Raw genomic sequence first — 27,739 nt, 5'->3', positions numbered from 1 at the left:
CAGATATTTGATATAAAATTCAATTCCAAAAAGTTACTTACAAGATTTTTTCCTTAGTAGTTTTGTGCCCTGGACCTTCTCAGACGTTGAACCTTCGCTAGTTGAATCATGTGAGGAGCCGGTTGCTTCACTATCGCGTAACATGCTTTCATAACCACTGCTCATTCCTCCTTGACGCTGGTCCATTTTTGACAAATGTTTTGAAAAAACTTGTCCACTGAATATACTACTGTTATCACTGCCATGGCCGCTACTTGAATGCATTGAATTACGAGGCATGGTCAATGCCGAGTACGGTGATAAAAGTTTACTAGCACCCTCAGGAGCAGCACTGTCATTTCCACTATCGCGATCAGATTCAAGTTTTAACATTGTATGCCCAGTCAATTCACTCACACGATTATTGCTTAATTTAGAAACAGGTAATTTACTATCTTTGTTTTTCTTATCTTTATCTTTCCCTTTATCTTTGGCCTTTTCCTTTTGCTCTTTTTTCTCTTTTTCCTTCTCCTTGTCTTTATCTTTATCCTTGTTACGACGAAACAATGGACTACCACGAAGCGATGCTCTTAAAGGGGAGGATTTTGAATCTTTAGCTTTAACTTCTTTTGCATCCTTTTTTGAACTTTTACTCGAATCCTTAGCCTTGGTTTCTTTTAATTTTGGATCTTTCGACTTATCTTTCGAATCCTTTTTGTCTTTCACATCTTTTTTACTTTCTTTTAATCGCACATCTTTAGATTTCTCCAATTTTGTGACTGATGCTGGCAACACAGGTACTTTCGATTTCACTGACTGTTGTCCTTTGGATGTTTTGGAAGCAGCCTTGGCATTACTACCGCTAGAATGACTACTAACTGGTGATGCACTAGCCGATCGTTGAGGAAGCTTACTGGTTACTTTATCCTTACTTGCACTCGGCCCAGGACTAGACGATATTGACCTTCCTTTACCAATTCCAAAAATAGGCAATCCTGATTTACTACTTGGACTCGGCTTTTTGCTTTTCACTGATTCAGTCTTAGCGCTTATTGATTTGGAAGGTTTGCTCGCAGTTGGTAATGGCGGACGTGATTTTACTTTATTTACCTTCGATTCAGCAACATCCTCAACAACTGTGCGTGCCACAGTTACAGTTTGTGCGGTAGATGCAGTAATATGACTTGATTTAGATGGCGACATTAACAGAGGGTGTGTTTCACTTTCATCCGCACCTTCCTCGTACAATTTATTCAGATTAGGATTCGAAGCGCCATCTGGGCGCCTGAGACAAGATGGTCGCACAATCTTACGATCGCTATTTTGTTGAGAATCGTCCGATAGCAATGGAGATAACTGTTCATTATTAGCACCAGTGGGTTCCACGTCGATATGAATTTCCTCGGTAAGTTTTAGATGACTGTTTATAAATTCGCTCGTATAATCTAACTCTTGCGATCGCCTTGAAGAGTAAACGGATTCGACAGTCTCATCATCTTTCAACGCATCGATTGAATTATTCACAGCTTCACCTGTTTCTAATTCCTCATCGGCTGTTTGTTCATAAACTGACTGATGATTCGATTTAACAGAGTCACCAATTTCTGATTGTTTATCGATTGTCATTTGATTGTCATCGCCAACAACTTCCGGCTGATTTGAAGGCACTTTATTACTCTCGGAATAATGGTATCGTTTTTCAGTTCGACTCGACGTTCGAACTTTCGTTCGCTGTGGCGATTCCGTACGACGACAGGTATGATAATCAGCAGTATTCTCATGTTTCGACCGATGTGGTAATGAATGATGATAACAGGAATCATCTACTAACACCACATCCTGCGATGTTGATGCAACGGACTGCACCCATTCGGCAACTCGCGAATTCGTATTGACGGGTGGCGGTAATGCCTGTTTCTTCAAACGCTTTTTAATCTCGTGTTTAAATTTCGATGTGATGGCCGGTGACTGATGCGGAGAAGTCGCCTTCTCATCACGATGCATTGGTGAACTTTCGCGACTACTTCGCTGCTTATGATGTACAACAGTTTCGTAAGTAATTTTACTGTCCATATGTTGATCAGCTTCAGCACATTTAGCCGACTTCACAGAAGACATAACGCTATGTTTTTCTACCCAGTCCCGAACGAACGGTTTAACCTGCATGTAGTTATCTGGATTATCATCAGTAGCGGTCTGTTTATCAGTGGCCTGATGAGTATCACAAGTCTCCAGACCAAGAGTGCTAACCGGACGAGAATCTGCTTTATGCGCCTTTACACTATCCACACTCACAAGACTAGTTGGTCGTTCGGCACGACCCTCTCGACCTTCATGAACTGACTGACCTTCGGTTTTTTGACGTTTCAAAGTACCACAATTAGATAATTCTTCGTACACGGCTTGTGTTTGATTGTTATTTTCAGCGTTTAGTGCAGCCATCTGTGGTTCTTCAACGACTGAAGTCGTTGCTTCAACTTCAACCTCCATTCTACCAATCTGTTCTTCACGTTCTATGCGTTCACGTTCTTTTTGTTCGGCCAACAGTTTTTCCCTTGCTTCAACTAGAACTTGCTCTTTAGCCTGCTTCTCTTTCATAGCATGGGCACGCGCAATGTTTTGGTGATACTTATCGACTAGGGATATTTCTTGACTTTCATCGGTATAAACTTCAGCTGCGATCATATGTTTATGCATCTTGTGAGATGCGTGATGATGGCGAGTTTTTGAAAGCATTTCTGGCGGTCCATCAATCCAACATTCACCGGAACCAACATCTTTCTCATCTGCTGCAATAAACTCTTGTGGTCCATCAACCCATTGTTCTCCAGCAGGTGGCGCTGAATCGCTAGTTGTAGCTGCAGCTGGACCATCGATCCACAATTCCTTACTTAGATCACGACTTCTGCTTCGAGGACCAAATTTCAGACTAGACGAAGCATCTTTTGCTTTTTGTTTACGCGGTAGATGTACAACATTACTGCTATTTGGTGGTGGTGATAATGCACGGCTAGGAGTACCAGTAACCACCTGTGGAACAGATGCTTTTCTACGTATCGAAGTTGTGCCCATCTTAGGTGTACGACCTTCACTTCGATCAGACATACTACCCTCGTCCTCGGATGAACGATTAGATCCACGACTAGAAGCTCGACTTGATGGTTTCGGCGAATATCTTAACTGAGTACGGGGCATAATCGGTATAGAGACCGGCGGTCCTTCATTGTCAGTTAACTCGCGGTCACTTAACGACTGACCATTTCTACCGATATATATGACGGTGTCACAAGATTGTTCACTACTAGAAGTATATTCCGGATCAGAATGCGACGAAATCGCGCTCGAATACGCGACACCTTCGCGCAATATTCCCATTCTCGGTCTCATCGGTCGACGCATACGATGACTTTCATCACTAGCACATGATGAGCTGTCATCAGAACTGGCACTTCCTGACCACTGAAAAATACAAACATCCCTCATTTTAACTTATGGTAAACACATAAATTGTTTTAACAAATCTGAAGTTTTAAAATTTCAGCCTTACCTTGGCCCTTCTTCGTCGCATTCTATGAATTCGAGCAGCGAGTTGGATGACTTGTAAAGTCTCGTTGTAGTGCGGTATAAGTGGTGATACTTGGGCTATCATACACGTCCGACATGATAGATTACCCAAACTGTCTCGCAGCAACTGACTAACTTTGCTATCCCTGAAAATAGACAAGTTATGATATAGAATATTAAAACAATATGATCAAAAACATTATTTGTGTTACCACCAAATAAAATACCTACAATAGATTTGAATAACCGTTAAATCGGCTCAAAGATTTCCGACTAGCTAACAGAGACATAACTGATTTGATTTCTTCTCAAGACGAGATGAGATCAGTGCATGACTTGGTGAATAGCTTTCTGAGATTCGACTGAAAATTTGTTATTTCAGCACCTAATAACTAACTGGTGAACACTGACGTCTACAGCTGCTCAGTGGTGGGTTATATCTGGCCAAGTGATGGGACTTGACATGGATGTTTGATGTTCTTAAGTAAGCTATTGTCTTGAGGTAATTAGCTAGGACAAACTGCTGGGGGTGGCAGACTGGCAGATATATTTATTTTCCACTGGTCATTATGTGAACAATGACTGGATTAATTGCACAATTTACCACACTTAATCAGTTAATCAAGACCTTCAAATACAGTTAATTTTAATCAGCCCTGTGATAATTTACACATTGATTGGTGTGAATAGTGACAGTCCACCTGATTAATGGAGTTAGAATTGCCTAACCTTGCGAGACCAGACAGTAGTATTTATTAATCCTTAAACTGTTTATGCCTCATGGAATTCACACAAAAACATAACATTGGCCTTTCATGAGAAATTAAGAATGTATTCAGAAAAATAAATCACTTCAGAAATAAACCAAGAAAGTGGTATTTGCTTGTGTATAAACTATCGAGGCTTCCTGAATTACTGACTGATGAGAGGATAAGGGAGAGCTTAGTTATAAAGTTTAAAAACCTCTGAATAGGGATTGATAAAAAAATATACTCATGATGTCTTTGGAAAAAGGAAAATGTAACTTAGTGACTCTAAAACAGAATAATCATGCTCATAATTATCCATGAACTGTTTGCCAGTAGTTTCAATAATTGGTACTTAAGATTCATTTATAATAAATTAGTTATGGCAAAGTTTGGAAAAGAATGTACTTCTATGTAACTGAACAAAATTAGCTGCCAGTGAAGTGTTTGCTAATTATATACGTAAAATCTCAAACAGATCCATCATCAAAATCAATAATAATGACTTAATTGGTCAAACTCTATCACTTATGAACACAAACTACACTCGATTACAGAATGGATAATAATGAAGTCTGCCATGGTAATAACTTCTGTCTGGCTGACTAAGAAAATATTGCAAAATATTTTGATTATTCTGAGGCGAATGTCAGTTGGGGGCCCCATACAGCACAGGTTGAACCGCGGGGTAGTGGCTAGAGTAATCTAATACATACCTATGAGGTATATGTCTTTGTCCATTCAATAGAGATAGTATCACATTTCCCAGAGCGGACAGGGTTAATGCCATCGTTCCTGTCTCACGAGTTTTACCACAGCTTCCGAGATCAATAAGATGCAACCGGCTTCGACCTCCAGAAACTGAAAAAATATGTCAGAGCAAGGAGATGAAAAATTCGCCCGTATGAATATTGAATATCGAAGTTTTTTTCTATTTTGTAATAAAAATCAAAATAAGGGTGCTATGTAAACATACAAAAAAAAAAGACGTAGCATCGTAATAACTCCAAATTCCACGACGTGCTAGCAAGAAAGTGATGCCATCTGGAGCTGAATTATTGAACTAATGAACATCGTGGAATCTGGGTTTCACATCCGAGAAACCGGCAGATATTTCATTGCGCCATTGATTTTTTTTCTGTCATATCAATCTATCTCTGTTCGGAGTAAAATTCGAAAAAATCGTTACATAAATAAACACACGGTAGTTTTAGTGATGTTCATCGAAGCCAACCGTACGTAATTCAAAACAACAAATACACTTCGATACAAAATGAAACAAAAATGTAATGGAGTTTGAGTGTAACGAAATACACATAACAGTAACACACTGCTGTTAGGTTTAGACGAGTTGAAAAAAGTTGTAACGAGTGAAAAACTTAAAAGATCTTTTGTGAGATGAAAATGATGACAGAATAAAAACATGCTGTTGTCATGAAAAACAAAAACACACAGACACAAGAAAAATGCCATTCTCAATGATGTCTAACAATGCTACCTTGGTCGGCACCTTTTCCACTTTTTTCCACTCTGTATTGGTAAACATGCAGCGTAAACAATAAATGAGAGTATTTCACATCTTCATCCGTATCTGAAATGAAATACGTTACAACTATTAATATTCTCAATTCATTAGTGGACATTGATCTCAATATGATCTCTATTGAAAATCTAATTGCGTTAGAGATTTCGGTAATATTATTACCAGTAACTGTCCTCGCAGCGATTGCGGCATCCAGATAGAATGCAGCTTTATCAGCCGTAGGGGCACGAAGTTCGCTTTGGTTTTCTAGTTGAGTTCCGGATATAGGGTCCTCGCGAAGATACACCCCCGGCGATGTACCAATCCCGGCTTCTTGACCTGAAATTGAATAATTTCAAATATAGTCTTACGCCTCAATCAGAACTTTTCACTGTTGCATGTTCACTTTCTTATGAGAAGCATCAGTAGCAGATACAAGACTTCAAAATTCATAGCTATTTAAGTGATAAATCACCTCCGAGTTTCCGACGTAACTTATCAATTTCATTGCAATTTATTCAAATTCTAGCCGTTGCTAGTCATTTTATTGAGATGCCGGTTTAAATAACCATCGATCTTATTTTGATTCATTGCCAGTGATCATCACGAACAAGCGACCGTTTAATTAAGATGTGTGTTTGTCGCATTGGGAGTTGTCCGTAGTGATTAGTATGGGTGTAAGAATGTTAGCTGACTCAGTATACGGCCGAGTCCTACTGACGAACCCAAGTTCCCCGCGGTAACATTATTCATTCATCATTAATTATTTGCTAATATTTCCGAATGTTATTTATTTCAGCACGCGAGTGAGAAGCGTTATTAGTTTTCAGGTCTGTTCGCGGAAGACCGTTTTAGAAAAAGTCGTGTCTCTAAGCCGGTCAGGAATGATTATTTATTGCAACCTATCCATCCTTATTTTTTGTTTATCAGGTAGATGTTAAAGGGGTAATCAGATGTAAATGGGCTTTCTTCAACGTGACTAAGCATACAATAGATAGTCTTAACATGTCAAAACATGAATAATACTACATTATTTTGACAAATGTTAAAATAATCCATACTTCCCTCATTTTTCTAAAAGCTCATCAATATCAGCGTGACTAGCGTTATTTAATTGTGAGCCACATTATGTACCACACCTCAAATAGCAGGTATCAACGAACAAATGAATTGGGAAAATATCGATACATCAAATAATGGAAGATATCTGATACATTGGTTCTTGAGAACAGCACTAAGCACAGGGTGAGCTAACAAACTTATTCAAAAACTGATTCAGACAAACATAGCCCATTATTTCTGAAAATAACTTATGCAAACAAAAAGGACAGGGCCTAAAGAATTATCAGATGGAATCATAATGGAATTCCATTCGGCAATGACTTAAACAGGTAGATTGTGTCTGCCTAGACGTACCAGGACCAGGCCATGCTTATCAGAAAACGTGCGATAAGACCACACCATGGGATTTACACCAGACGGCTGCCTAGTTATCTAAATCCAGGGAATAACTTGACATTCATGGGAAACTCAAGATACAAATCTACGGACAACATAACCTTGTCCAGTTCACACTGAAATTAATGTCTTTATAATGCCGGGCCCTCGTTAGATTACAGGAGGTGCTATGCTCTGTCATCGAAACTGCGGCTCGTGAAGTTGAAAATAAATATGACATTAGCGTGTATCTGGCAGGCACATTTATCTTCTGATCGTTCACGCAAAGTTAGCGATAGACGGATATTTTTCATCAGAAAGTTATCATAATGGGAGACAATTGCGAAATTGTATATGTAATGAATAAATTGATCCACAGCAGCCGAGAAAATTAATTTCTTTCAAATCCTTTTATAAAATAAAATAACTTTCCTACTTTGATATTGAAATAGGAACCCCATTCAGAGATTAACTAGGTTATTAAGTAAACTAATGCTTCAAAGACATTAAATATTTTGGTATAATTCGTTCCATTACCTGTGGCTACATCGGCCAATAAATCTTTCAGGGTTTCTTGTTTCCCAGCGACTTCTACAGCTGAAACTCGAACTGAAAATCGAGCACCGGTCTTCTCTTTCTGTTCGTTGATTAGACGGAAAAGCCAAACAATCGCACATGGGATGATGCCGAGTGACTGTGGACCGTCATCGTGCCCAATCATTGTATAAGTCTTGCCTAAAAATACAGAAAATACTTCATTAGCATATTACACGGCAACATTTTTCCCTTGCTTCGTCGAATGCAATGACTGAAAAGCAAATATGCAAGGTAAGGAAATCCATGGCAACTTATCAGATTGTGACAATTCCAACACATAAATGTTTGAGTCACATCCCGACTTTTAATTTCATTTGCATCATTGCAGTAAGGTTGAGCACCCTTGATTGAATAGAGAAAACATTTGTAACAACCAAATGACATGACGTCTTCTGCCGACCAGGCAGAGTTCATAGGTAATCCGGTATACAATCAATAGGAGGTGTATTATGCAAACATCGAACACCAGCCTGATTCAGTTAGGTTTTCAGAGGAAAAAAGATTTTAACCAGTTTTTATTTTCAAACCGATCAGTATTGAATTCGTTGGGAGGGTCGTGTGGTTAGTCACGGTAGTCGAACTAGACACATAGTGACAAATAACCCGGCGTATAAATGACCAAGTAAAGATATTAAATAACCATCAGTGAAACCTTCACGTACTGCACCATCCGTCATCCAACAATGGATACCCTGACACGCGTGTAAACTCTGGGTTATCTAAGGCAAGTGCAGCGGTTCACCAGCTCCATCGATAAATCACACCGTCAGCCAAAATCTGACCGATGATATGCCCACGTGTTAGCGCATTCATGGTCCGTCAGCTGAGTGAGAAATGACAATCGAACCACGTGATAACCATCATCGAAGCATTAAAACCAACGTTGAAAACACGAAAATGTCAGTGAACTATTCCAATTTGTTGATGACTGTCGTACGAAGGCAGATCCATAATTGAATTTAGTGTGAAGAAGTCGGAAATGTCGTATAGATAGTTGACCTGGATTTTTTGGAGTACCCTTTAGTCCCATCTGGATAATTCCCAGTATCAGACAAGTAGTATGAATCATTCAGCCCAACAATACCCCCTCATTGTTGACTGGACTTAGTTTTTCGGGTGAATCATGTCAGCATCCAGGACTTCATTACATCACTTTTGTGGTAACTTTCTACTAAAAACATATCAAGTTTCAGTTTTAAGAATATGTCTATGATTTATCAATATACCCCACATTCAGGTCTTTGTCTTTTGACAGATCTTGTTCTTGCGTAACTTCACAATGACACATAAATATCGATGTAAGAAACTTATTCTTTTTTAGTACCATACGAGTTTCTAGGTAGATGAGTTTTTTTAATAACCTGAGGTTCAGAATCTTCAAGAGTTCATCACATTCTGCCGCTACGCGATCTGAACTGTTTTTCGAGTATGTGAATTTGACATGGATGATGAGGAAGCTTTTGAGGAAAAGTTATACATTTCGCTGAAGCACTAACAGATAATCTTACTGCTGAAGAGGTTCATGAGTCAGTGGAAGTAAGGAATGCCGCAGAAACTGGGAAAATAATTCCGTTTCATTTGTTTGGACGGATTGATTGAAATTCTCAAGAACTATTTGGAAATCGTTGTTTGACTCATCTAGTAGTTCAAGCATCGAAGCAACAAGGAGTTCGCAAGACATTGAGGAATTTCAGTAATACCTAATATTCAACTCAAGACAATCGGTACGGGAAACATACATCGTCTGTATCTTCGAAGAACTATTTTCAGAGTGATTTGAAGAGTCAAACGTGATTTAAAGATCAAAGAAGCAATCATACAACTTCAATGGAAAGCAGACTTTAGATAAATGTCTTGACTGTATCATTCACATGAATTCATTAAAGATGATAAACGCGCACAGACAGTCTGACGGTTCGCCTCATTTATATACATCCATCATCATATCGTACTGTACTTCCTTAGACGTAATTTCAAAGAAAATTGAATACTGCCATTTCGTTATTATGTCGTGGAAGTTATAATGAAATCACACGACCTCAAATCCATCAAAGCGGTTGTGACACGATTCGGTATCAGCAACTTTTGGATCATCACATCGTCAGTAACAAATACGATATCTCCATCGCTTCATCACAGGTAATTTCATTACAGAGATGGATTAATCTCGGAGCATGTCTGGCAAACACTTTCCTACCGCAAACATTGCACTAAAACATATCAAATATTATCACAAGGCTCTGCTGCCAATAAGAACTTATTAATTCCATGCGAATTTCGTATATATATAGATAGGTTTTTTATAATTTTTTTACATGGTTCGGCCGTCACTTCCTATGGCAACCATAATCATCATCGCAATTTTTTTATTTTCTTTTTCATCAACAAATTGAAAATCTTCTTTCACCTTTATTTCCCAGTTTTTGAATTCGCAATCTTAGGAAAAAAGTCGTCGATAATGGAATTTCTCCATTTCTTTGAAATATAGCATAAAGCGTCCATACATTTGGTAATTAGACTCGCATGGTTACGTCTCGCCAATACAATTGATAGTTTATGGTTGCTGTGGAGTCTAGTTTCTACTATTGAACGTAGGCATCAAAATGAGGAAATGAAAAATTACAGCCATTAATTCAGAAAGGCACAGCACATGTTTTTTTATTTGTTTGGCTAATGATGCATGGAAATTGTAACAGGTCTATTTTGAAGAAATACATGAACAAATGTCGACATTTATTACAAAATGCCTAAGTTTCGTGATTGTTGAACTTCTCGGGAGGTATTTCGAATGGAATCGTCGGAAATTAAGGATTTTTAAGTAAAGTAATTCTTCAATGTTTCCAATTTATGATGTATGATTCTTTCTCAAAGCGATCTATCATTTTCAACACATTACGTTTTGTCAGGAAATTTTTTCTCATTCTCGGTTGAATAATGAAAAAGGGAAAAAACACGACAAAATATTACTTGTCAAACTGTCGTCAGTCAACGATGACAAGAAGCGAGACAGAAAAAGAAAATCTTATGAGTCTTATCTATTAGCAATTAAGAAATACTTCTTCTTTCGAAGATTGTCACAATCTACAGCGTTTTATTCTAAGCCGCTCGTCAAGGTTATTTATTCCAGGCATGTTGTGCTACGATCATTGCAAGGTAAACTGAAGTAGCAATGTCCCCAATCAGCCACATATTCAGGTGTTATATAAAAACATATAGACGGCGACCGGGCATCCGTTGTGTATAATTTGCCAGCCCTCGGGTACATTTTACATCTAGATCGTCACTTGAGAAAATTAGTAGCGTTCATGCCGGCATTCTTGGCTTCGGTACCGTAGGGAAATTTACACTAACAGCTCGCTCGTCGATGGATAGATGGTGTTTTTATGTAAAGACTTCGCCGTACGTGTGATAAGCTATATATTACTTTCATAATCAGGTTTTTAACGTCGTCGTTCAAGAATATTCTGAATGATAGATCGGTCTTTCGTGTTTTGCGCATCCATAGGTGCAAAAAACCTTTCAATCAACGATCTTAACATCGACGTTGCTTAGTTACTGAAGTGAACATTTTCATTTCATGAATATTAGAATGTACCTAACTTTTTGTGTACAAAATATCACTTATCAAAATTAACTATTTCAAGTTATTATAGTTCTATCTCGACGAACCGTCTTTTTATAGCTGCCAGTAATGAAACTACTGCCTATGGGGTTTGTGATAAACCATTTAGAAAGAATTAATCACAAATTTCGCATCTATCGCTAATACCAGACATCGGTAGGTTAATTGATGCATTGTCACATTCGTCAATAGAGGGCAGGATAATCTAGCATCTGCACGGCTAGATAAACGCAATAATCACTGATTACTATAGAAGATGAAAGAATGTATAATTATGCTTTTAGCTTTTAAGTGGTAAGCTTCGGATGAAGCTTAACACTGATAAGTTCATTTCCAATTACGACTTCATTAAAAGGTTAAACGGTAGACATCCGAAATGTGTGGTTTAGCAAATACGAATGAAGTCAATAAATCAACAGAATTAATGGCGAGACATTGTAAAATGCTTCAAATATGCATAGCGGGTGATGATTTTGAAGACTTACCAAGTTTGGCATGGCCATAACAGAATAGACAGCCATCAGAACCATTCACAACAGCTTGAATAATATCAGTCACACCACTGGCACATAATTCAGTCTGGAAAATCAGAAAATTTATTTTATAATTCATATTCGCAAATATGTACGTTCATATTCAGTCATGTTTTGCCGTGAAAGTTTCATATCGTAATTGAACGTGAAGCAATAAACGATATGCGCCCGGTGTTCAATCAGTTCAATCACCAGCTAACCAGCTAAGATGGCAATATATTTACACACCAATGCAGCCATAAATATAATCCCTCATCGCATCTAAATGTCCGCAGCCAGATTGGTCATGATATATGACCGGGGCTTTATGAGTGTTTCGAGGTGACGCGGCAATATGGTGACGCCGTAATCTTAATGTTTGATGGCTTACTTTGTTAGAGAGCTATGTCCGATTCTATAATAAATAATGTTTATTATTCATTCCGTGAAGAATAAAATCTCACCCGATGCCGATGTTTTATAGACGGCACATGGCACTGATGGGTGCGGGGAAAGATACTAAGGGTAAACGGTAATGATGGCCATAAAAAGTATGCCAGGCATTCGAATACTATTCATAGGTCACAGATGAATAATTCAAGTGCGCCGTGAGACTTTTATCTGATTTGGAGAAAGCTGGAAGATGATTGCCTGGCTGTCTTTAATATGACCATAGTCCGATAAAATCATCAATGGCTGCTGGAGGTTTAGAGATGAATGAGTGATAAATAGAGAGGATTGTCCGCGATGAAAATCATTCCCAACCAGGTTTTTTTTCCCTTTCATCCGGCGATAACTGATTCGGGAAATATATACCGATATCATGATGTTGTTTATGTAAAGATGGATTCAAATTTCGGTGAAATTAACGCGATTTTTTCATCAGCTCGCGATGTGCCAGAAAATAGACGTCCTCCTGTCCATCGCGTAGATTACGAACGCTGTAAAATAGAAAGCTGATGAAAGCCGCAAATCGGTGATTTTCTTCACGTCGATTGAATGCCTAAGTGAGTGGTATTCGAGGTAACAGGAAATTCATGGAAGGAGGCAGATTATTTACATCACTAGTGCATTTTACTCCGGCTTCACATCAACTGTCTCTAACCGTGTCAACCCACGTATGGTATCGTCTTTTTTTAGAGCATATACTTTCATTTCCATCATTGTACGGCGAACTTCTAAAGGTCAGACTCATAAGGGAAGCTACCTAAGAATGATTACGTCTCTTTTGATGTTTCTTTAGGATTACAAGAGCTCGTTCGTATTGTACGAGAGGTAGATATGAAAACGAATCAGTAATAAATGAATCGGTGGCCAGTTTCATCACGGATTAACAACGCCGAATATAATGATATCGGACGTGGGATTATTTGAAATGAAAAGGGAGCGTTAAAAACCAGTGGTCTTTCTGCACTGGTTTTGCCATTTCAAGATTCTATCCAGACTCTATTTAAGTCAACCCGTGATATACCACCACCTGATAAATCACCGCCCCACCTATTGCCAGGTTTTTTCTAAGACGGAACATCTTTATTTTGCCTTTTGAAAATCGCTTCCGACATACTGCCATATTCTCTTTATACCACTAGATCCTAAGTCATCAGATGTGGGTGGTACATAAGTCGTTGACTGTATAACATTTTCAGTTCCACAATACTCGGATAGGGATGTAAAAAATGGAATGAATTCACCAGGTGGATACGTTTTCCCCGACCGGACCCGGAGGAAATATTTTTCACAAACATTCAGGGGAATCCGGGTAACGATGGCAACATAGAGAGTAAATATACACGGTATTGTTGACGTTAATACTTACAAGAGAATCATCCGGTGAGAAAACGGCGTCGAACGCAAACATCTTCGGCGCTGAAACCCCTCCCCTTCTCTGCGAGGGTGCTGTATAAGCATCGAATGTAGACGGATCATGAAGCGTAACTTGTTTCTTTCGTGGGTCGATGTTCATAAACGAGTGACCTTCGGATGGAACGTTCGGGTCCTGGCAAATACGCAGCAGCACTTTTACCTGAAAATATATAACGAAGGAAAATACTTTCATTAAAGATTCGTCTCTTAAGATATCGACGATGACCACCACCGGTTATAGGAAACGTGTAGACGAACTCCAGCATCGATTGCGGGTCAAAAGTGAGTTGATGATTAAAGAGCGATGTACGATGTCTTTGCGAAACCCATTTCAAACAATCGCGATCAATCAGAGGATCGTTGTTACACAGTTTTCCACTAAACAACAATACGACCTCGTTGCTCACGGCAGAATTGAGCAGTAACAGAGCGTTCGATTGCTTTTTGTACATCTTTTTCAAGTTTTCCATTTTTCAGTTCATTTGTCGTATATTGTCGAGAATATGAAATGCTGGTAATTGGTACTGACACCGAACAGTCCCCGATGTCTTCTTCTTGTATTTTTCATAACTCCCTTCCGCTCCATAGTCACATATTCTTTGAGATCTATACCAATAAAAATATCTCGCTTGGTCTATATGTATATTCATGTCATAAATGGCATTCAAATATTATCTTATATATTTTATGGAAAGCCATTATCACACCAGCTCCTGAGGCAGACCAGAGTTCATAGCAATGGCACAGGTCATAAACCAGTCAAATAATTGAGATTTACATGCTTTCCGCATAATGACTTTCCTTTCTGATAACCAAAATTGTGCTCGCAGATTTTCTACTTAATTCGTGAATTTACTGCTGGTAGACGGTGAGTAAGAACTGATTTTATGCGTACGTATGATAAAAGAAGGTTCTCGTCGTAAATCTCACAAACAGCTCCATAAACTGCGACACTAGAGAAACCACGGTTCTCTCGTCACTTAAACACATAGACCTTGAGAATGTATTAATTAAACCTTGTCATAAAACACTGTCAAGGACCTCAAACACACCACAACTGACTAATTACATACTGAGGATAGTGATTTAATGCCCGCGTTACTAATGAGGATATTTTCCCAGCTAGATGAACGTCGAATAAAGAAAATAGAGTAAATTGATCACCGAGATCATCTAACTAACACGACCACGATAGTGATTCCTTCTAATATTAACGAATCTTCATCAGAACTTCATCCAGACCCCTTCGCAGGACTCGGTGAATAATGCCGAATTACCGAACTAATATATTAGACAACTCTTTGCCGCTTGTTTGGCAGCAAATTCGACCACATCAATGATGGATGAGGCTGGAATGATTTATGGGATATGTTTCATCTAACAGTGTCAACTTATCATTGCTAACTGTAAGAATACTTAGCACACATTGAGTGTCAGTAGAGTGGGTAATACATGGTTATTGTTCATTCACTTTATATCTCCAGCTCTTGTTGTATCGTGTTTTATGTAGCCATATAAGCAATATCTATAATAATTTGTCTTTCCGTGATATATGCAAAAATATTGATATTTCTTGTTTATATCACAATACCATCCCTCTAGTGTTGTTAATAATATATCTAGTATCAAATTTCAGTTGTAGATTTCCCGCCGGTCATCTCGATGCTCTTTCCGACGATGGATCGGGACGCGAAAAAATTTTCTTCCATCCCGAAGAAAGTGGAGCCGAATTTCTGATTGAATGATGAGCAAGTGTTATTGATATAAAGATGTGGGAATCCGCGGCTAAGTGTTTGTCACAGGCTGTCATTGTATACATAGAGAAATTATATTTCCTCCTGCGTCAATATAACAAGAGCTCTCAATACGAACGAAAGTCGCGATAACTTGGTTAGTTCCGATGCCTTCATCTTCATCTTCAAATACGACATGCACTTCCTCTACATCTGTACGTACGCTATACTGATTCACACACTTATATCGTTCACAGAGATCGATACTTTTTTGAAAAACTTTCAAAAGTCATAAAGATTTCACGTGTTTCAAGCAGGATTTCAGTCGAATCTGATGTCGATTATTGCAAAAAACTTGAACTGATATACGGCTTCGATTTAAGACACACATCGGAGGGATGATCAATACTGAATACAGAGATGTATCAGGAAGCTCGGTATTACCGACCGCGAGCCAGTAGGGCCTGAGTTCTACCATGGACTCTAGAACAAACTACCTAGGACTCTCTTCGTTTTCATTCCATGGTTCTACATCGTGTCCAGATCACAGACTTCTTGATATCGCTATAGTTTTCAGAAACGATGAGAGTCGTCAGACATCGAAAATAGAAGTTTAATTGAAAATGAACTAGAAATGAGTTCTGATATTGAGAGTACTTAGTTATTTGGTAGTAGGAGTTGAGCAGTAAAAGAGAGTAAAAACTATTGTCAGTTGTACTAGTCATAGTCAGGTCTGTGATGAGGTATCAGCCTATCAGACCGCTGAATATTTTACCAGGGAGAAGTGATTGATAATGTTAATTACAGAAATCAAGTGCAAAGCGATAAAAGACAATTCGAGACACATTCCTTGTCTGAGTCACTAAATATCGGCATAAAAGCCTTAAAAATATTTAATGTCTCTAACAAACTAATCTTGCTAATTGTAAAAGTACTGATTATTTTCCAAAATCCAATCAGAAGTATGGTTCTGTCGGAGAAGAGGCGTATAAAGGAGTCTTATTCTCGATGGTCGGATGGTGACTGTTTAGTATTCCGAGCTTGAAAAATGAACGCTTTTTCGCCCGACAAATGATTTTACAAATTCCGAGACACGTCGTACCATGCGGCTAACCATTAACGAATACAGACATGAAAATCTTTCATCAAAACACCCAATACGCCCACAATGAACCTCTGACTCAACCTCTGGTCATTTTTGTTGCATAAGGTCCAGTTAATACAATCATGTCACATCAACATCCAACGACCGAAATCCCTACACTTTTTTTCGCGAACGACAGGCTTGATTCAGCTGTCGTGTACATGCGGGAATGCATAGTGTAATCTGATCGGCCAGCACGCACTCTTAGCATACTAATGTTCTAATGCCTATTAATCTTATAGATAAGCCAGATTGAACACTTTCTATTCCAGTGACAGTTAACCTTTTCTGTAATGTGGAGCTTCCATAATATATTGAGCGTAAGACGATCATAGGGACGGTGAGACCGTTTATGACTATGATTTTAGTAAAAGTAGACAATGACGCTAAAATGAAGATGAACGAAGTATAGTCGATACACGCCAGAAATATCGCTTTTTCATCTGTTTCTAACGCCAGAAGAATATTCATCTTCGTAAGTATTGATCGCATTCGGCTACTATTACAACGAAATCTTTGATGGTTTTCATTTTTAGAGATTATAATTAACCATTTATAAACATGAGCTCATTTCGTCGTTACGCGTACTCCTCCCTTTAAACGCGGCGACGTTTCCTTAGGAAATGTAAGAATCGATGACGACCGATTCTCTGAATTCATCAGATGGTTATACACGGTCTGTAGGCAATTCGTGATATTGCCGGGGCCTAGAGTTGATGATGTTGATCTAGAATGTACCCAGGCACCAGTCGTGGAATCAGTGATGACATATCGTATATAACCGGATTATGCGTTGTTTGTCGATGAATCGGGGTGAGGGAACGCGTGCCATTACATCCGTACAATTCACCGCCATGATCAGTTATGTCCACAAGCCCGGGACGATGCTTTCATCAATCAGTCACAATTCTCTAATTACGTTATACTATTTATACTGATCTAATTATCCTATTGGTCATTGTAGTGACCGGTTACAACTTAGTTACTAGTCACGGGCGACCAATATCCTCCCTCCGCTGAGGTTAGGGAATGGTTAGGCTAGTCGATCTGACTGCGTGCGCCGTTATGAGCTTATCTGGCGAAGGTGAGCAAATATTCTCTCCTCTCGCCGCGCTATAAAGCCGTTCGGTATAAACTGAAGTTCGATTTCTGCCGTGAAAAAAGTCACATTCGCGAGCATATTGATTACTAACTAGCGAACATGGAAAGAGCTAACAAATTCGTCCCGATCTTTTTACCAATATTCCGCTGAAACACGTCAAGTTCGAAACGGGATCCATTTCATTCAAAAATCTAATTCCTCGCCTAAACGCGCGTTAACTACGAAATTTCGGTTGAAATTTTTCGACGCGGCTTCCATCGCTGTAGTGATTTTATGAGAAACCGGAGTACAAATCAAACTGCAGTGACTAGAAACCTCCGGGGACTCCTCTCCACAACGCAATGTAAATCTTCCGCATATCAACACGAACTGCGGAATAACCGTATTCCAACGAAAACAAATAATATCAAATGGCATCGCCAGAACAGCGTCTGCCGATGATGGCAATTTATTAAAATGTTTAGGTGAATTTGTACCGCGCGATCGATGCCATTACAAAACACAATTAGTGAAAATGAAGATTCTTGCGGAAACCAGAAATTTTAATGGCCACAAGAACGGAGGCAGTTAATAACTATTTAGCAGTACATAGATAGAGCAGTATTGCTGCCAATAACTGCCTTTTCCATCAACTAGAATCTTATCAGGCGACATTTGTACGTAGTATCATCCAATTGCAGTTCTGTAATTGCTTTCAGGCCAACCCTATGTCGCTCGCAATTAAATGCTTTAAATATTTGTCATCTTGATTATCAATCGACGTGACTTTCCAGCTACACAACAGTCACAGCACGTAGATTCTTCCAGTGCCGGCAACATGTACAAATCAATATATATCGAATGAAAATTTTGTACGTGGGGGAGACAGAGAGGAGAGAGAGAGAGAGCAGCGAGGGAGAGAACGGAGAGCTAGATCAGTTGAACTCCTCCACGCATCAATCTCACACAGCCGATCAACCAGAGATATTTACAACTACTTCATTAATTCTGATTATATATAAATATTACATGGAAGTTGTTACATCTCTTAGGCACGTACTTCATCTGAACTTCTGATGCATGTTTAATATAAACCTTGTTGCACGCTTCACAGGCGTGAGCAACAATCAAAACCAACCACCATAGGGGCCACATTTTAGTTTTATTAATATTCCAGATTTGAAATCTTCAAATGCTGCGGGCGCTACTGAAAACACCAACTCAAGTCATCCGTACATCGACGCGTTTCATTCGTGAGACACAATTGAAGCCGGAGTACTCATAAAACCTATTCAATCTAGACGCAGTTTTTTTTTATTATGTAAGGATTAGGGGAATGATGCTCGTAGAATGAATCCGACATTTAATTCGGCAACATTAAGTAGATTACAAAGCAGTAAAATGCTGACAAGAAATACCAGAAGTCTGATTCTGTGCATAAAACATCCATCTCCAGCGAGCAAACTGCCGCCCTTTTCATGTTTGCAATCTAGCTATAATGAGGCACCGGGCTTGAATATGGATCAGTGAACCGTAGTCATTCCGACAGAGGAGTTAATGTCATTAATGACTGTCAATACCGTCTTATCTTAATTCAGATCTCCAAACTCTGACATCACTATGTGTATGATATACAGTAACTTCCCCATCGGTCGGTTGGACTACGGTCATCATCATTTCATTATACAACTAACGTATTTAATGACGTAACTATATCAGATATTGCATGTGTATACGTGGAATCTATCTTCCGGGGTCATCTACGTCGGAACTCGATATTCAGTAAATTCACAGTAAAATATCCATCAGTGAAAACATCATAAGAAAGGAATTCTCCGACCCGACCACTACTTACTAACTGTTGTCAACAAACTGATTCTTACATCTGTTCGCGCATCGGATCAGACTCCAGTTTCAACTGTTTTTGTAATCAACTGCTCAAAAAATGTTAGATACACGTGTTTCTAGGATATGTAAATAAGCAACCTATTCAGCCATGATGTGATTATTGAATAGATCAGATTTTCACCGAAGACCATCCTATGTATAACCCTTACTGTTCGCTGGTTTGGTTAGCTCGTTGATAACCTGCAGTAGGGCGGAACCGTGCTGCAGATTAGCCCTGATCTTAACACCTTACTGCTTCACCAGCAACTTGTCAGGCGAATCTAGCCGATCGTTCCATCAACCAGGCTCAATCCCGCCTCCCCGGAGCCTGTAACCAAAATGAAAGCCATCTCTAGACGGAGCAAAGGTTAATGGATATTAGGTTAAGAATGATGTGGTTAGAGGCTGCCGGTCAGAATGAATATCAATGAAGCCAACATTGATCGATAACTAAAAACAGGTGATGAATTAAAAATCCTGATTATAGCCGGGAGTATCGAATCCAGGGACTTTCTTTCGCAAGTAATATGAACGAGTCATGAAATATATTCAATTATAAAATAAATGGCAAAAAATTCACAATAATAAGTTATTTTGAAAAGCCAATTTTGATAACGCAGTGCACATCGACTCACATATAACGCATACTAGGCATCAATGTATATAAAAATTATTGTAACGGTTTTTACGACGTCAAAAAAGATAGTGACATCTTTCAGTATGCATAGCACGACTGGATACATAATAATGTCATGGTCATTCAGCAGATCGATTTAACAATAGCCGTGTGTTTTCCTGCTGTTGTGTATTATATTACAATCATATCCCAGGTAGCTAATGGAATACATCTCCAGCCGGGTAGAAAAATCAGCGTCTCCTACGCCAGTTACAGTATCAGAACAGTGAATACACTCACATTCATCCTATGGAAATGTTTACAAGGAATCAACGTGTCCCTTACAATAATCTAAGTACACGGTGTATGAAAAATCATAGGTTTTTTAAACAATATTTGAATATTTGATTAATTCGATAGAATAATAGGTCATTTTATTGACCGGAAGATTTCAAAGACAGCCAACTAGAATTGACAGCTTCGAAGTGATGCGAATGCTTCGAAGACATCGGCGTAGCATTTAAAAATATAACGTGTGAATGAAAAAAAACTACTGCAGAAATTCTACCGTAATGGATGAAATAAGAGCCAGGAATGACAACTGAACCAGCAGAGAATCTTCACCAGTTACAGTAACCATAGACTGATGTCTCGGGCAATACATGGCGTAAACCGGAATATTTCGCCATTAATTAGTGCAATTATTTCGGATGAACGAAAGAGTAGGCTTTCAATGATGGAAATAGTAGAACCACTTAGTAGAGTCGGTGAATACCAGTAGATTAATTAATGCTAAGATCTAAGTCGAAACATAGCGGAATCTGATTGGTCAGGGTACGCGTGCAGGGTATGTTTGGGAAGTTCGTTAGGGACACGATGAAGTGTTTTAACGAAGCTATTACTCGGAGCAATCAAAGTTTAACGAGAAGACGCAGGAAAAGAATGGTAGCAGGATTTAACAGCTAGCGATTCATTAATGATTCCATAGGGAACCGACTCCATTTATCCACCATCGACTTACACATAAAACAAGCATCCGCGTTTCAACGAACGACGCAACAATTACAGCATTCACGAGTTTAACAGTTCACTCTCACAGTTTCCTCGTTATGATGCATTTCATTTTGAATTCTTCCCGAACAATATCGTATCCGATTTCATTCAGAATTTTTCGGATTAAAAAAATTTGATACCGGGCTGTTTTGTCGAGCAAACTATGACGAATACGATCCGTGGCTGTTAGATTTTTTAATATTCTCGTTCAACATCGTTCATAGTGCTTATCAGATTACTAAGGGAACTTAGAGCCACGGTAAGCCGGTTTAATCATGGGTCTGCTCATGTTTACTGAAGGCACAGGGGAAGCTTAACTTACACACGGCGAAGCAACAAGTCATTATGCCAAAGCTGTAAATGTATTTTCTGAGATGCCAGAAATAACAATGGTGGATTTAGAGTGGAGTGAAAATGTTGTCAGATTGTTTATTGTTAAAGCGTGAGTTTTTTAATGAAAATTTCGTAAACATCTTCGATTCAGAATACAAAACCACCGGCATCATCTCTACGGTAATTGGAGTGAAGGTAGATGATGAGGCGAATGATTTTGATAGAACGTACTACGTATGAATCAGATGATGGTAAACCAGGTTGATGGAAAGATCGTAGCCGTAATAAGATTAGTATAGATAATCTCAGACCTTTACATTACACGAAGAAGTGCAATTCATCTTCATAACATTCTCAGATTGAATTTACTTTAACCCTCGTCCTCGACGAGCCGAGCTCGAGTTTACTAGCAGCGCGTACTAGCATGGATGAACAAGGCGATACTTCATACGAAAACTGTCTTCGAAAACTGATCTTCGAAACGTATACATGATCGACCTGAGAAATAGGTCTTATTTTCAATTCAAAAAATTATCCCATCAAATACCCTATGACCTAACCGAACTATGCGACAGCAGGCCCAAGAATCTGTGCCTATAACATAGTGAAAAAGTGACCTGACTGAACTGTCTAGAGATGAACTAAAAAGCGATAACAGGAGTAAGAATCAGTAAATATCATATTGAATAATTCATGACATAAATGAAAAGGCCACATTAGAGGCATAACTGTACAGCATTAATATTTAATACCCAGATGAGACGAAATGAAACGCTAATCTTTTAGCCTCGGCGTATTAAATAATTCATCGCTGATACGTCATCGTATTCTAGCAACAACTGGTTTTTTTTTTCCTCAGCCGAATCAGGAAAGGAAATGATTTTTGCGTATTAAGATTCATTACGGAGCTACGACGAACTCGGATCGTCGAGATGAACGGAGAATAGACACATTTCTCAAAGTCTATATCGAATTATGATTACGTTACCGATTTCCGCGGACATTTTATTCACCCGCGATTTCAATTGGCAGCAATTTTATTGCTAGTCAGCGGCGCCGGCCGAGCGTTCTTCTTTCCGTCATCGTCGTCGTCGAACAACCACTGCTTGCTTCATCAGAATTTTATACAATTACGCCGCCATAAGAATAGGTCCTCGCCAGTGCAGCTGATTGCCAGTGCATCCGTATAGGACTGTGACAAATCCCTTCAGGCGTTGACAATTTCCCGACGAAGAGGATGCGCAAATACTATTACTGGTGTTATACCAATGATTTGGCGGCGCCGACGAGAGAGAAAGAGAGAGAGAGAGAGAGAGAGAGGGAGAGAGAGAGAGAGAGAGAGAGAGAGAGAGAGAGAGAGAGAGAGAGAGAGAGAGTGAGAGAGAGAGAGAGAGAGAGAGAGAGAGAGAGGAGAGAGAGAGAGAGAGAGACGGAGAGAGAGAGAGAGAGAGACGGAGAGAGAGAGGGGAGAGCGAGAGAGAATCGACAGGATATTTTGGAAGCGACTGATTTCTGCATCCTGTTCATTTTCCGCGTTTCGTCTCCCTCGAGGAACGACGCTCACCGGAAAATTGTCATGAATTGCATTTTTGAATATTTATTATTAAACACGCCTCGTGAGTTTCTACTGGTAACATCCTCAGTGGATAAATGGTCGCTGAAGTGTTTTAAACGTCGCCGTTAAACTTCCGGCAATTCCATATACCTTTCACACTGGTGCAATATTTGGACCATTGCCTTGCGTAATTCTAGCACAGGTGAATGTTAATTGGTTCTGCTCGGCACATTGTGGTTTTGATAGCATTATTGTAACTAAAAAGTGATATGCGCGTAAACGGGACTCTACAATAAGCATGGGCCAAATTTGACCGAGGTCTTGTCCGTCCCATTTTGACACAGGCCAAAATGTCTGTGTGATTGTGGCTTGAAAGAGAATGAAAAAAAATAAGACATACCTTGCCAACTGCTGCTGCTTGCACGCGTCCAGCTCCCCTGACCAGTCCCGGCGGTGCAGGGGGAGGTGTCAAACGTATCACATCGCTAAACTGCGTTGGAAACGGAGGTGGTTCAGGCTCTGGTTGATGACGCTTTTTCTTCTTAGAAGAAATGTTTAATTTTTGGGCAGCCCTGCAATGAGAAAAAAGTAATAATAGTTTTAATATGAAGTATATACGTAGCATAATGAATGTGTGTCGATTACAAATATGCAAAATAGGAAAAAAACCAGCATTCACTAAAAACTCTTATTACAAAAAATTCCAGCCATATTCACCTCGCAAACTATTCTAGTGGTTAGATAATGATAGCTGAATTTGATGAACAGTATCCGAATTCATCGCTTAGTGAATTCTTATTTTCATTTAAAGCGATAATGGATACTTTTTTCATCACCGTTTTCAAATGTAAATCATATCATTAAATTCCCGGCAATTAGTTAATCATTTCTTGCTATGGTGATAATAGGCGGTAAGGCAGTAACGGTAGCTAATGGCTGCATTTAATTGGTTTTAATTGCAGACTCTAATTCTCGGCACCAATCTGCTTATTGATCGGCGCGATAAAAATGGATATCAAGCATTCGAACGAAGAAGACGAACGGTAATTAAAAGTATTCTTCTTTGATATAATAACGCCAAACATTTATGCATTTCAAACGTAGGGTGAAACTCACTTGAAATCTTGTTCAGAAAACACTAACGGACATATCTGTATCAAAACCATTTCGATACTTAATTTCGATTTTTAAACGATTCTAATCAGGTTAGAGCGCCGATAATCCTTTCGAAATCATGAAAGTTCATGTTTGAAATAGTGAGGAATTCACCGAGAAATGAGAATTATCCGTATCCTTAATAGTTCAGTATATCTGGTTTCTCAAATTCGAATAACTCCATTGAGAATATTCATTCTCGAACATGAGAAAAGTTTTGAAATATGACAATCATTTCGATAATTGTCAGGCAAATATTCCATCAGCAAAACGCAGAGAAGGGGAGGGCAACGAAATCGTCATTAGAAACGTGATCAGACACGAAAACCAGAGCGATCCAACTCGCAGGTCCAAACGAAATGTTCAACTTATCCGAATGAGTTGAGTAGAAATGTGGGAGCTATTTTCAGCCGAGATGTTAAGAACTGTCAGGTTGGATTACTGTTCCGCTGTTTACGCACCTGAGTTTGGGTTTTACTTGATCCCCATTCTAATATTCGCAACTGTCAACAATCAAGTCATTCCTCACAGGTAAAGCCCACCTTGCCTCTCATTTGTAAACATTTCACTAAACCTTTAGCCAGCTTGTACTTATTACCACCCAAATCAACACCTCTATACCCACGCGAACCTAGCAAATAATAGATCGATTCTATCCCTAGGGTCTGACCTCTACGGAGGTGTTTTTAGTATTTCATATAGATGGTTAATTTCGTACATACCTCATCGTTCTATCGGCGTATCGTAAATCTACATCGAGCGAAGTGAAGTCAAACTCGAGAATGAAAAATTACGAGAATCGCCACAAAAAAAACCACCATGAAAGATCGGACTTCATTCATTCACACTTCAACCTCATAACCCAATTAAACCCCGTCAAAAGTGCCATTCAGCGAGAGAATTTTCGGAAGGATATAAATCTTAGCCCTTGATAGAATCGATTAATAATGTATTGATGGGGTGGAACTCAAGAGCCCATTATACGCTACTTGTTGCTGCGATATATCAAAATAATGCCTATAAATTAAACAGCGCTAGCTTTAATGACCATAAACTCCGTTATGCCGTTCTGACATAGGATTTAATGTGCTTTTAGTATTATCCCTTCGCGGGCAAATTGCTCTTATTAGGCGGAGTTGGTTTTTAGGGAACGAACAGTTGGGCGCTTTCACAAGATGATTCCATTTAAGACATGCACATCAGATGATATATTTCTTTCCACGATATCAATTTATCACAAGAACCATTTAACAGACAAAAAGTATTTACTAACGCCTCCCACATAGTCAGTCTTTTTACATTGTAATACTGTTCATAAATCTCAAGAATCCCCCACTTAGAGGAAATCGCGTAATCTACCAGTTCTACTGGATACAGGGCACTCACAGGTATCAGTTCTGAAATAATAGTATTCTATACGATTATGATAGATGATGAAATAGGTTTCTATAGAAACGGGATCCTTTGCCCACGTACTTGTTTTCTACTGACTGAAGATACGGCTTTTCAGGCACTTCACGTATTGTTTACGACAAAAATTAAGACGAGTTGCTCTTATTATCGGGGACAAACTTATTCTATAGCAGTTATGGTCAGAGTCCTCCTAAAAACATTCTACATGTAGTTAGAAGAATCAGATTCCAGAGAGAGAGACAACTTCGAGATATCCGGTCTCGGCAAAACCGATTGAGAACATCTCGCGATTAAAGGTTTTCGGAAGATGAACGGCAGGAATCTGCGTGCGTGATATTAAAAATCATTCTCTCAGAATGGCATATTAAACTGAGCAACAGGCTGGAATCGTGTGCACATCGAGTCTACTTTATTGAATCTGTAACAATCTCCTAACAAGCCTCTATGGCAGCCAATAATTGTCAGGCGATATTCGCCGAGTCATTTCAAAACGCTCCGCATGAGATGCGCAAAAAACCGCCGCCGCGTAGCGATGGCAATAAAATAAGCCAACTTGCCTTTCTGGATAATATCTAAATCTGAAATCGTATGACGGCGTATCGCTGAGAATGAGTTTCAGTATATCATCGTACGGTCATTATAGATGAGGAATTCATTAACGAAAAAATCGAAACGTCTTACGTCGGTAGTAACTAAATTGAGCGGATAAATACGGATGATGAATCCACCTTTGACGACTGTTGAATTGAACTTTTCTAGGATATCGATGAGTTACCAGACACTATACGTCTAAAGCAGGGACGACGTCGTCGTCGGAGGAGCCACTTCTCGCCGGGTGTAGTTCAATATTGACTTATACGACGGATAGAGACAAGACCCAGTGTAAAGAGATGAAAGCCAATCGCGGCGATGGACGACATTTACACAGGATCATCGGCCTTATTACCAATATCCAATCAAAATATAGACGCGATGGAAAAAAATTACCATTTCGCGTATATACATAACACAATAAAATGAAATAGAATTTTCATTCTTGAGTTTTTCAGGTACTTTAATATATCAGCCACTTCACCTCAATTGCGCATAAATGTTTTTTTTAAGCAAAAAATTATTCATACTGAAGCAGAGGAAAAATAATGCATGAGAATACTTATATACACGTATATACTTATAAATACATACATGTATGGATTTTGGAAAAATGAACAGTAATACATATTTGAAGTTTAAAAATGAGAATATTCTTTGGGCGGAAATTTCCAGAATTCTATTTGCAAGTTCGATCAGTTGATTAAGCGAAGATATCGATCCAAAACTTGTTTCAGTTTTTTGAAATGCGAAAATAGTATGTGTCGATTTGATGTCGAAGTCTCGTATCGAACTACGATTACCGGTTTTATATGAACTAATGTTGATTGTTTGCTTGTGTTCGTTGTTTACCAATTACATTCTACGTCAACATCATTGAAAGTTAATCATTGGTTGTTATTGATGTTTGGTGCAACACAACACACACCGAATGAGAGAGAGGAGAGAGAGAGAGAGAGAGAGAGAGAGAGAAAGAGAGAGGAGAGAGTTCAAGATGTCAGCCGTTCTCTCATTAACAGCCCCCAACTTGGGAACATTGCAATGCTAGCAAAAAAGCTTGAGGAAAAATGGAATCATGGACTATTTTTTAACTGTAGCTGAAGAAAAAAATCTAAACCTAACTTTCAATGGTATTCAAAGCGAGATAGCACTTTTGACAATGTGACATGAAAGATTTCGTATCCTTGTTTTAACTTACAGGAATTATTGATTAGTTAGAATGTTTAATTGGCTCCAGCGGCTGAAATTAATGCCAATCAAAGAGAATTCTACTTTTACCATGTAAATGCTGCTGGGGATACTAAAGATCGGATGATAGTAAGCTTGGCATCACTCC

At 38.9% G+C, this 27,739-nt stretch overlaps 1 protein-coding gene across 1 annotated transcript in view; it reads right to left on the bottom strand.

Annotated features, from left to right (window-relative positions):
• LOC141915043 (uncharacterized) overlaps nt 1-27,739 on the bottom strand; it is a 122,002-nt gene that overhangs the window by 1,067 nt on the left and 93,196 nt on the right. The window contains exons 6-14 of the mRNA XM_074806440.1: nt 23,645-23,816; nt 13,796-14,002; nt 11,953-12,046; nt 7,786-7,983; nt 5,995-6,150; nt 5,785-5,880; nt 5,006-5,150; nt 3,527-3,689; nt 42-3,438 (exon numbers count right to left, since the gene is read on the bottom strand). Coding sequence (XP_074662541.1) covers nt 42-3,438; nt 3,527-3,689; nt 5,006-5,150; nt 5,785-5,880; nt 5,995-6,150; nt 7,786-7,983; nt 11,953-12,046; nt 13,796-14,002; nt 23,645-23,816 — 4,628 coding nt within the window. The remainder of the gene's footprint in view (nt 1-41; nt 3,439-3,526; nt 3,690-5,005; nt 5,151-5,784; nt 5,881-5,994; nt 6,151-7,785; nt 7,984-11,952; nt 12,047-13,795; nt 14,003-23,644; nt 23,817-27,739) is intronic.

Source organism: Tubulanus polymorphus, chromosome 1, assembly GCF_964204645.1.
Source record: "Tubulanus polymorphus chromosome 1, tnTubPoly1.2, whole genome shotgun sequence".
NCBI lineage: Eukaryota > Metazoa > Nemertea > Palaeonemertea > Tubulaniformes > Tubulanidae > Tubulanus > Tubulanus polymorphus.
This window is presented reverse-complemented; position numbering and strand designations above follow the sequence as displayed.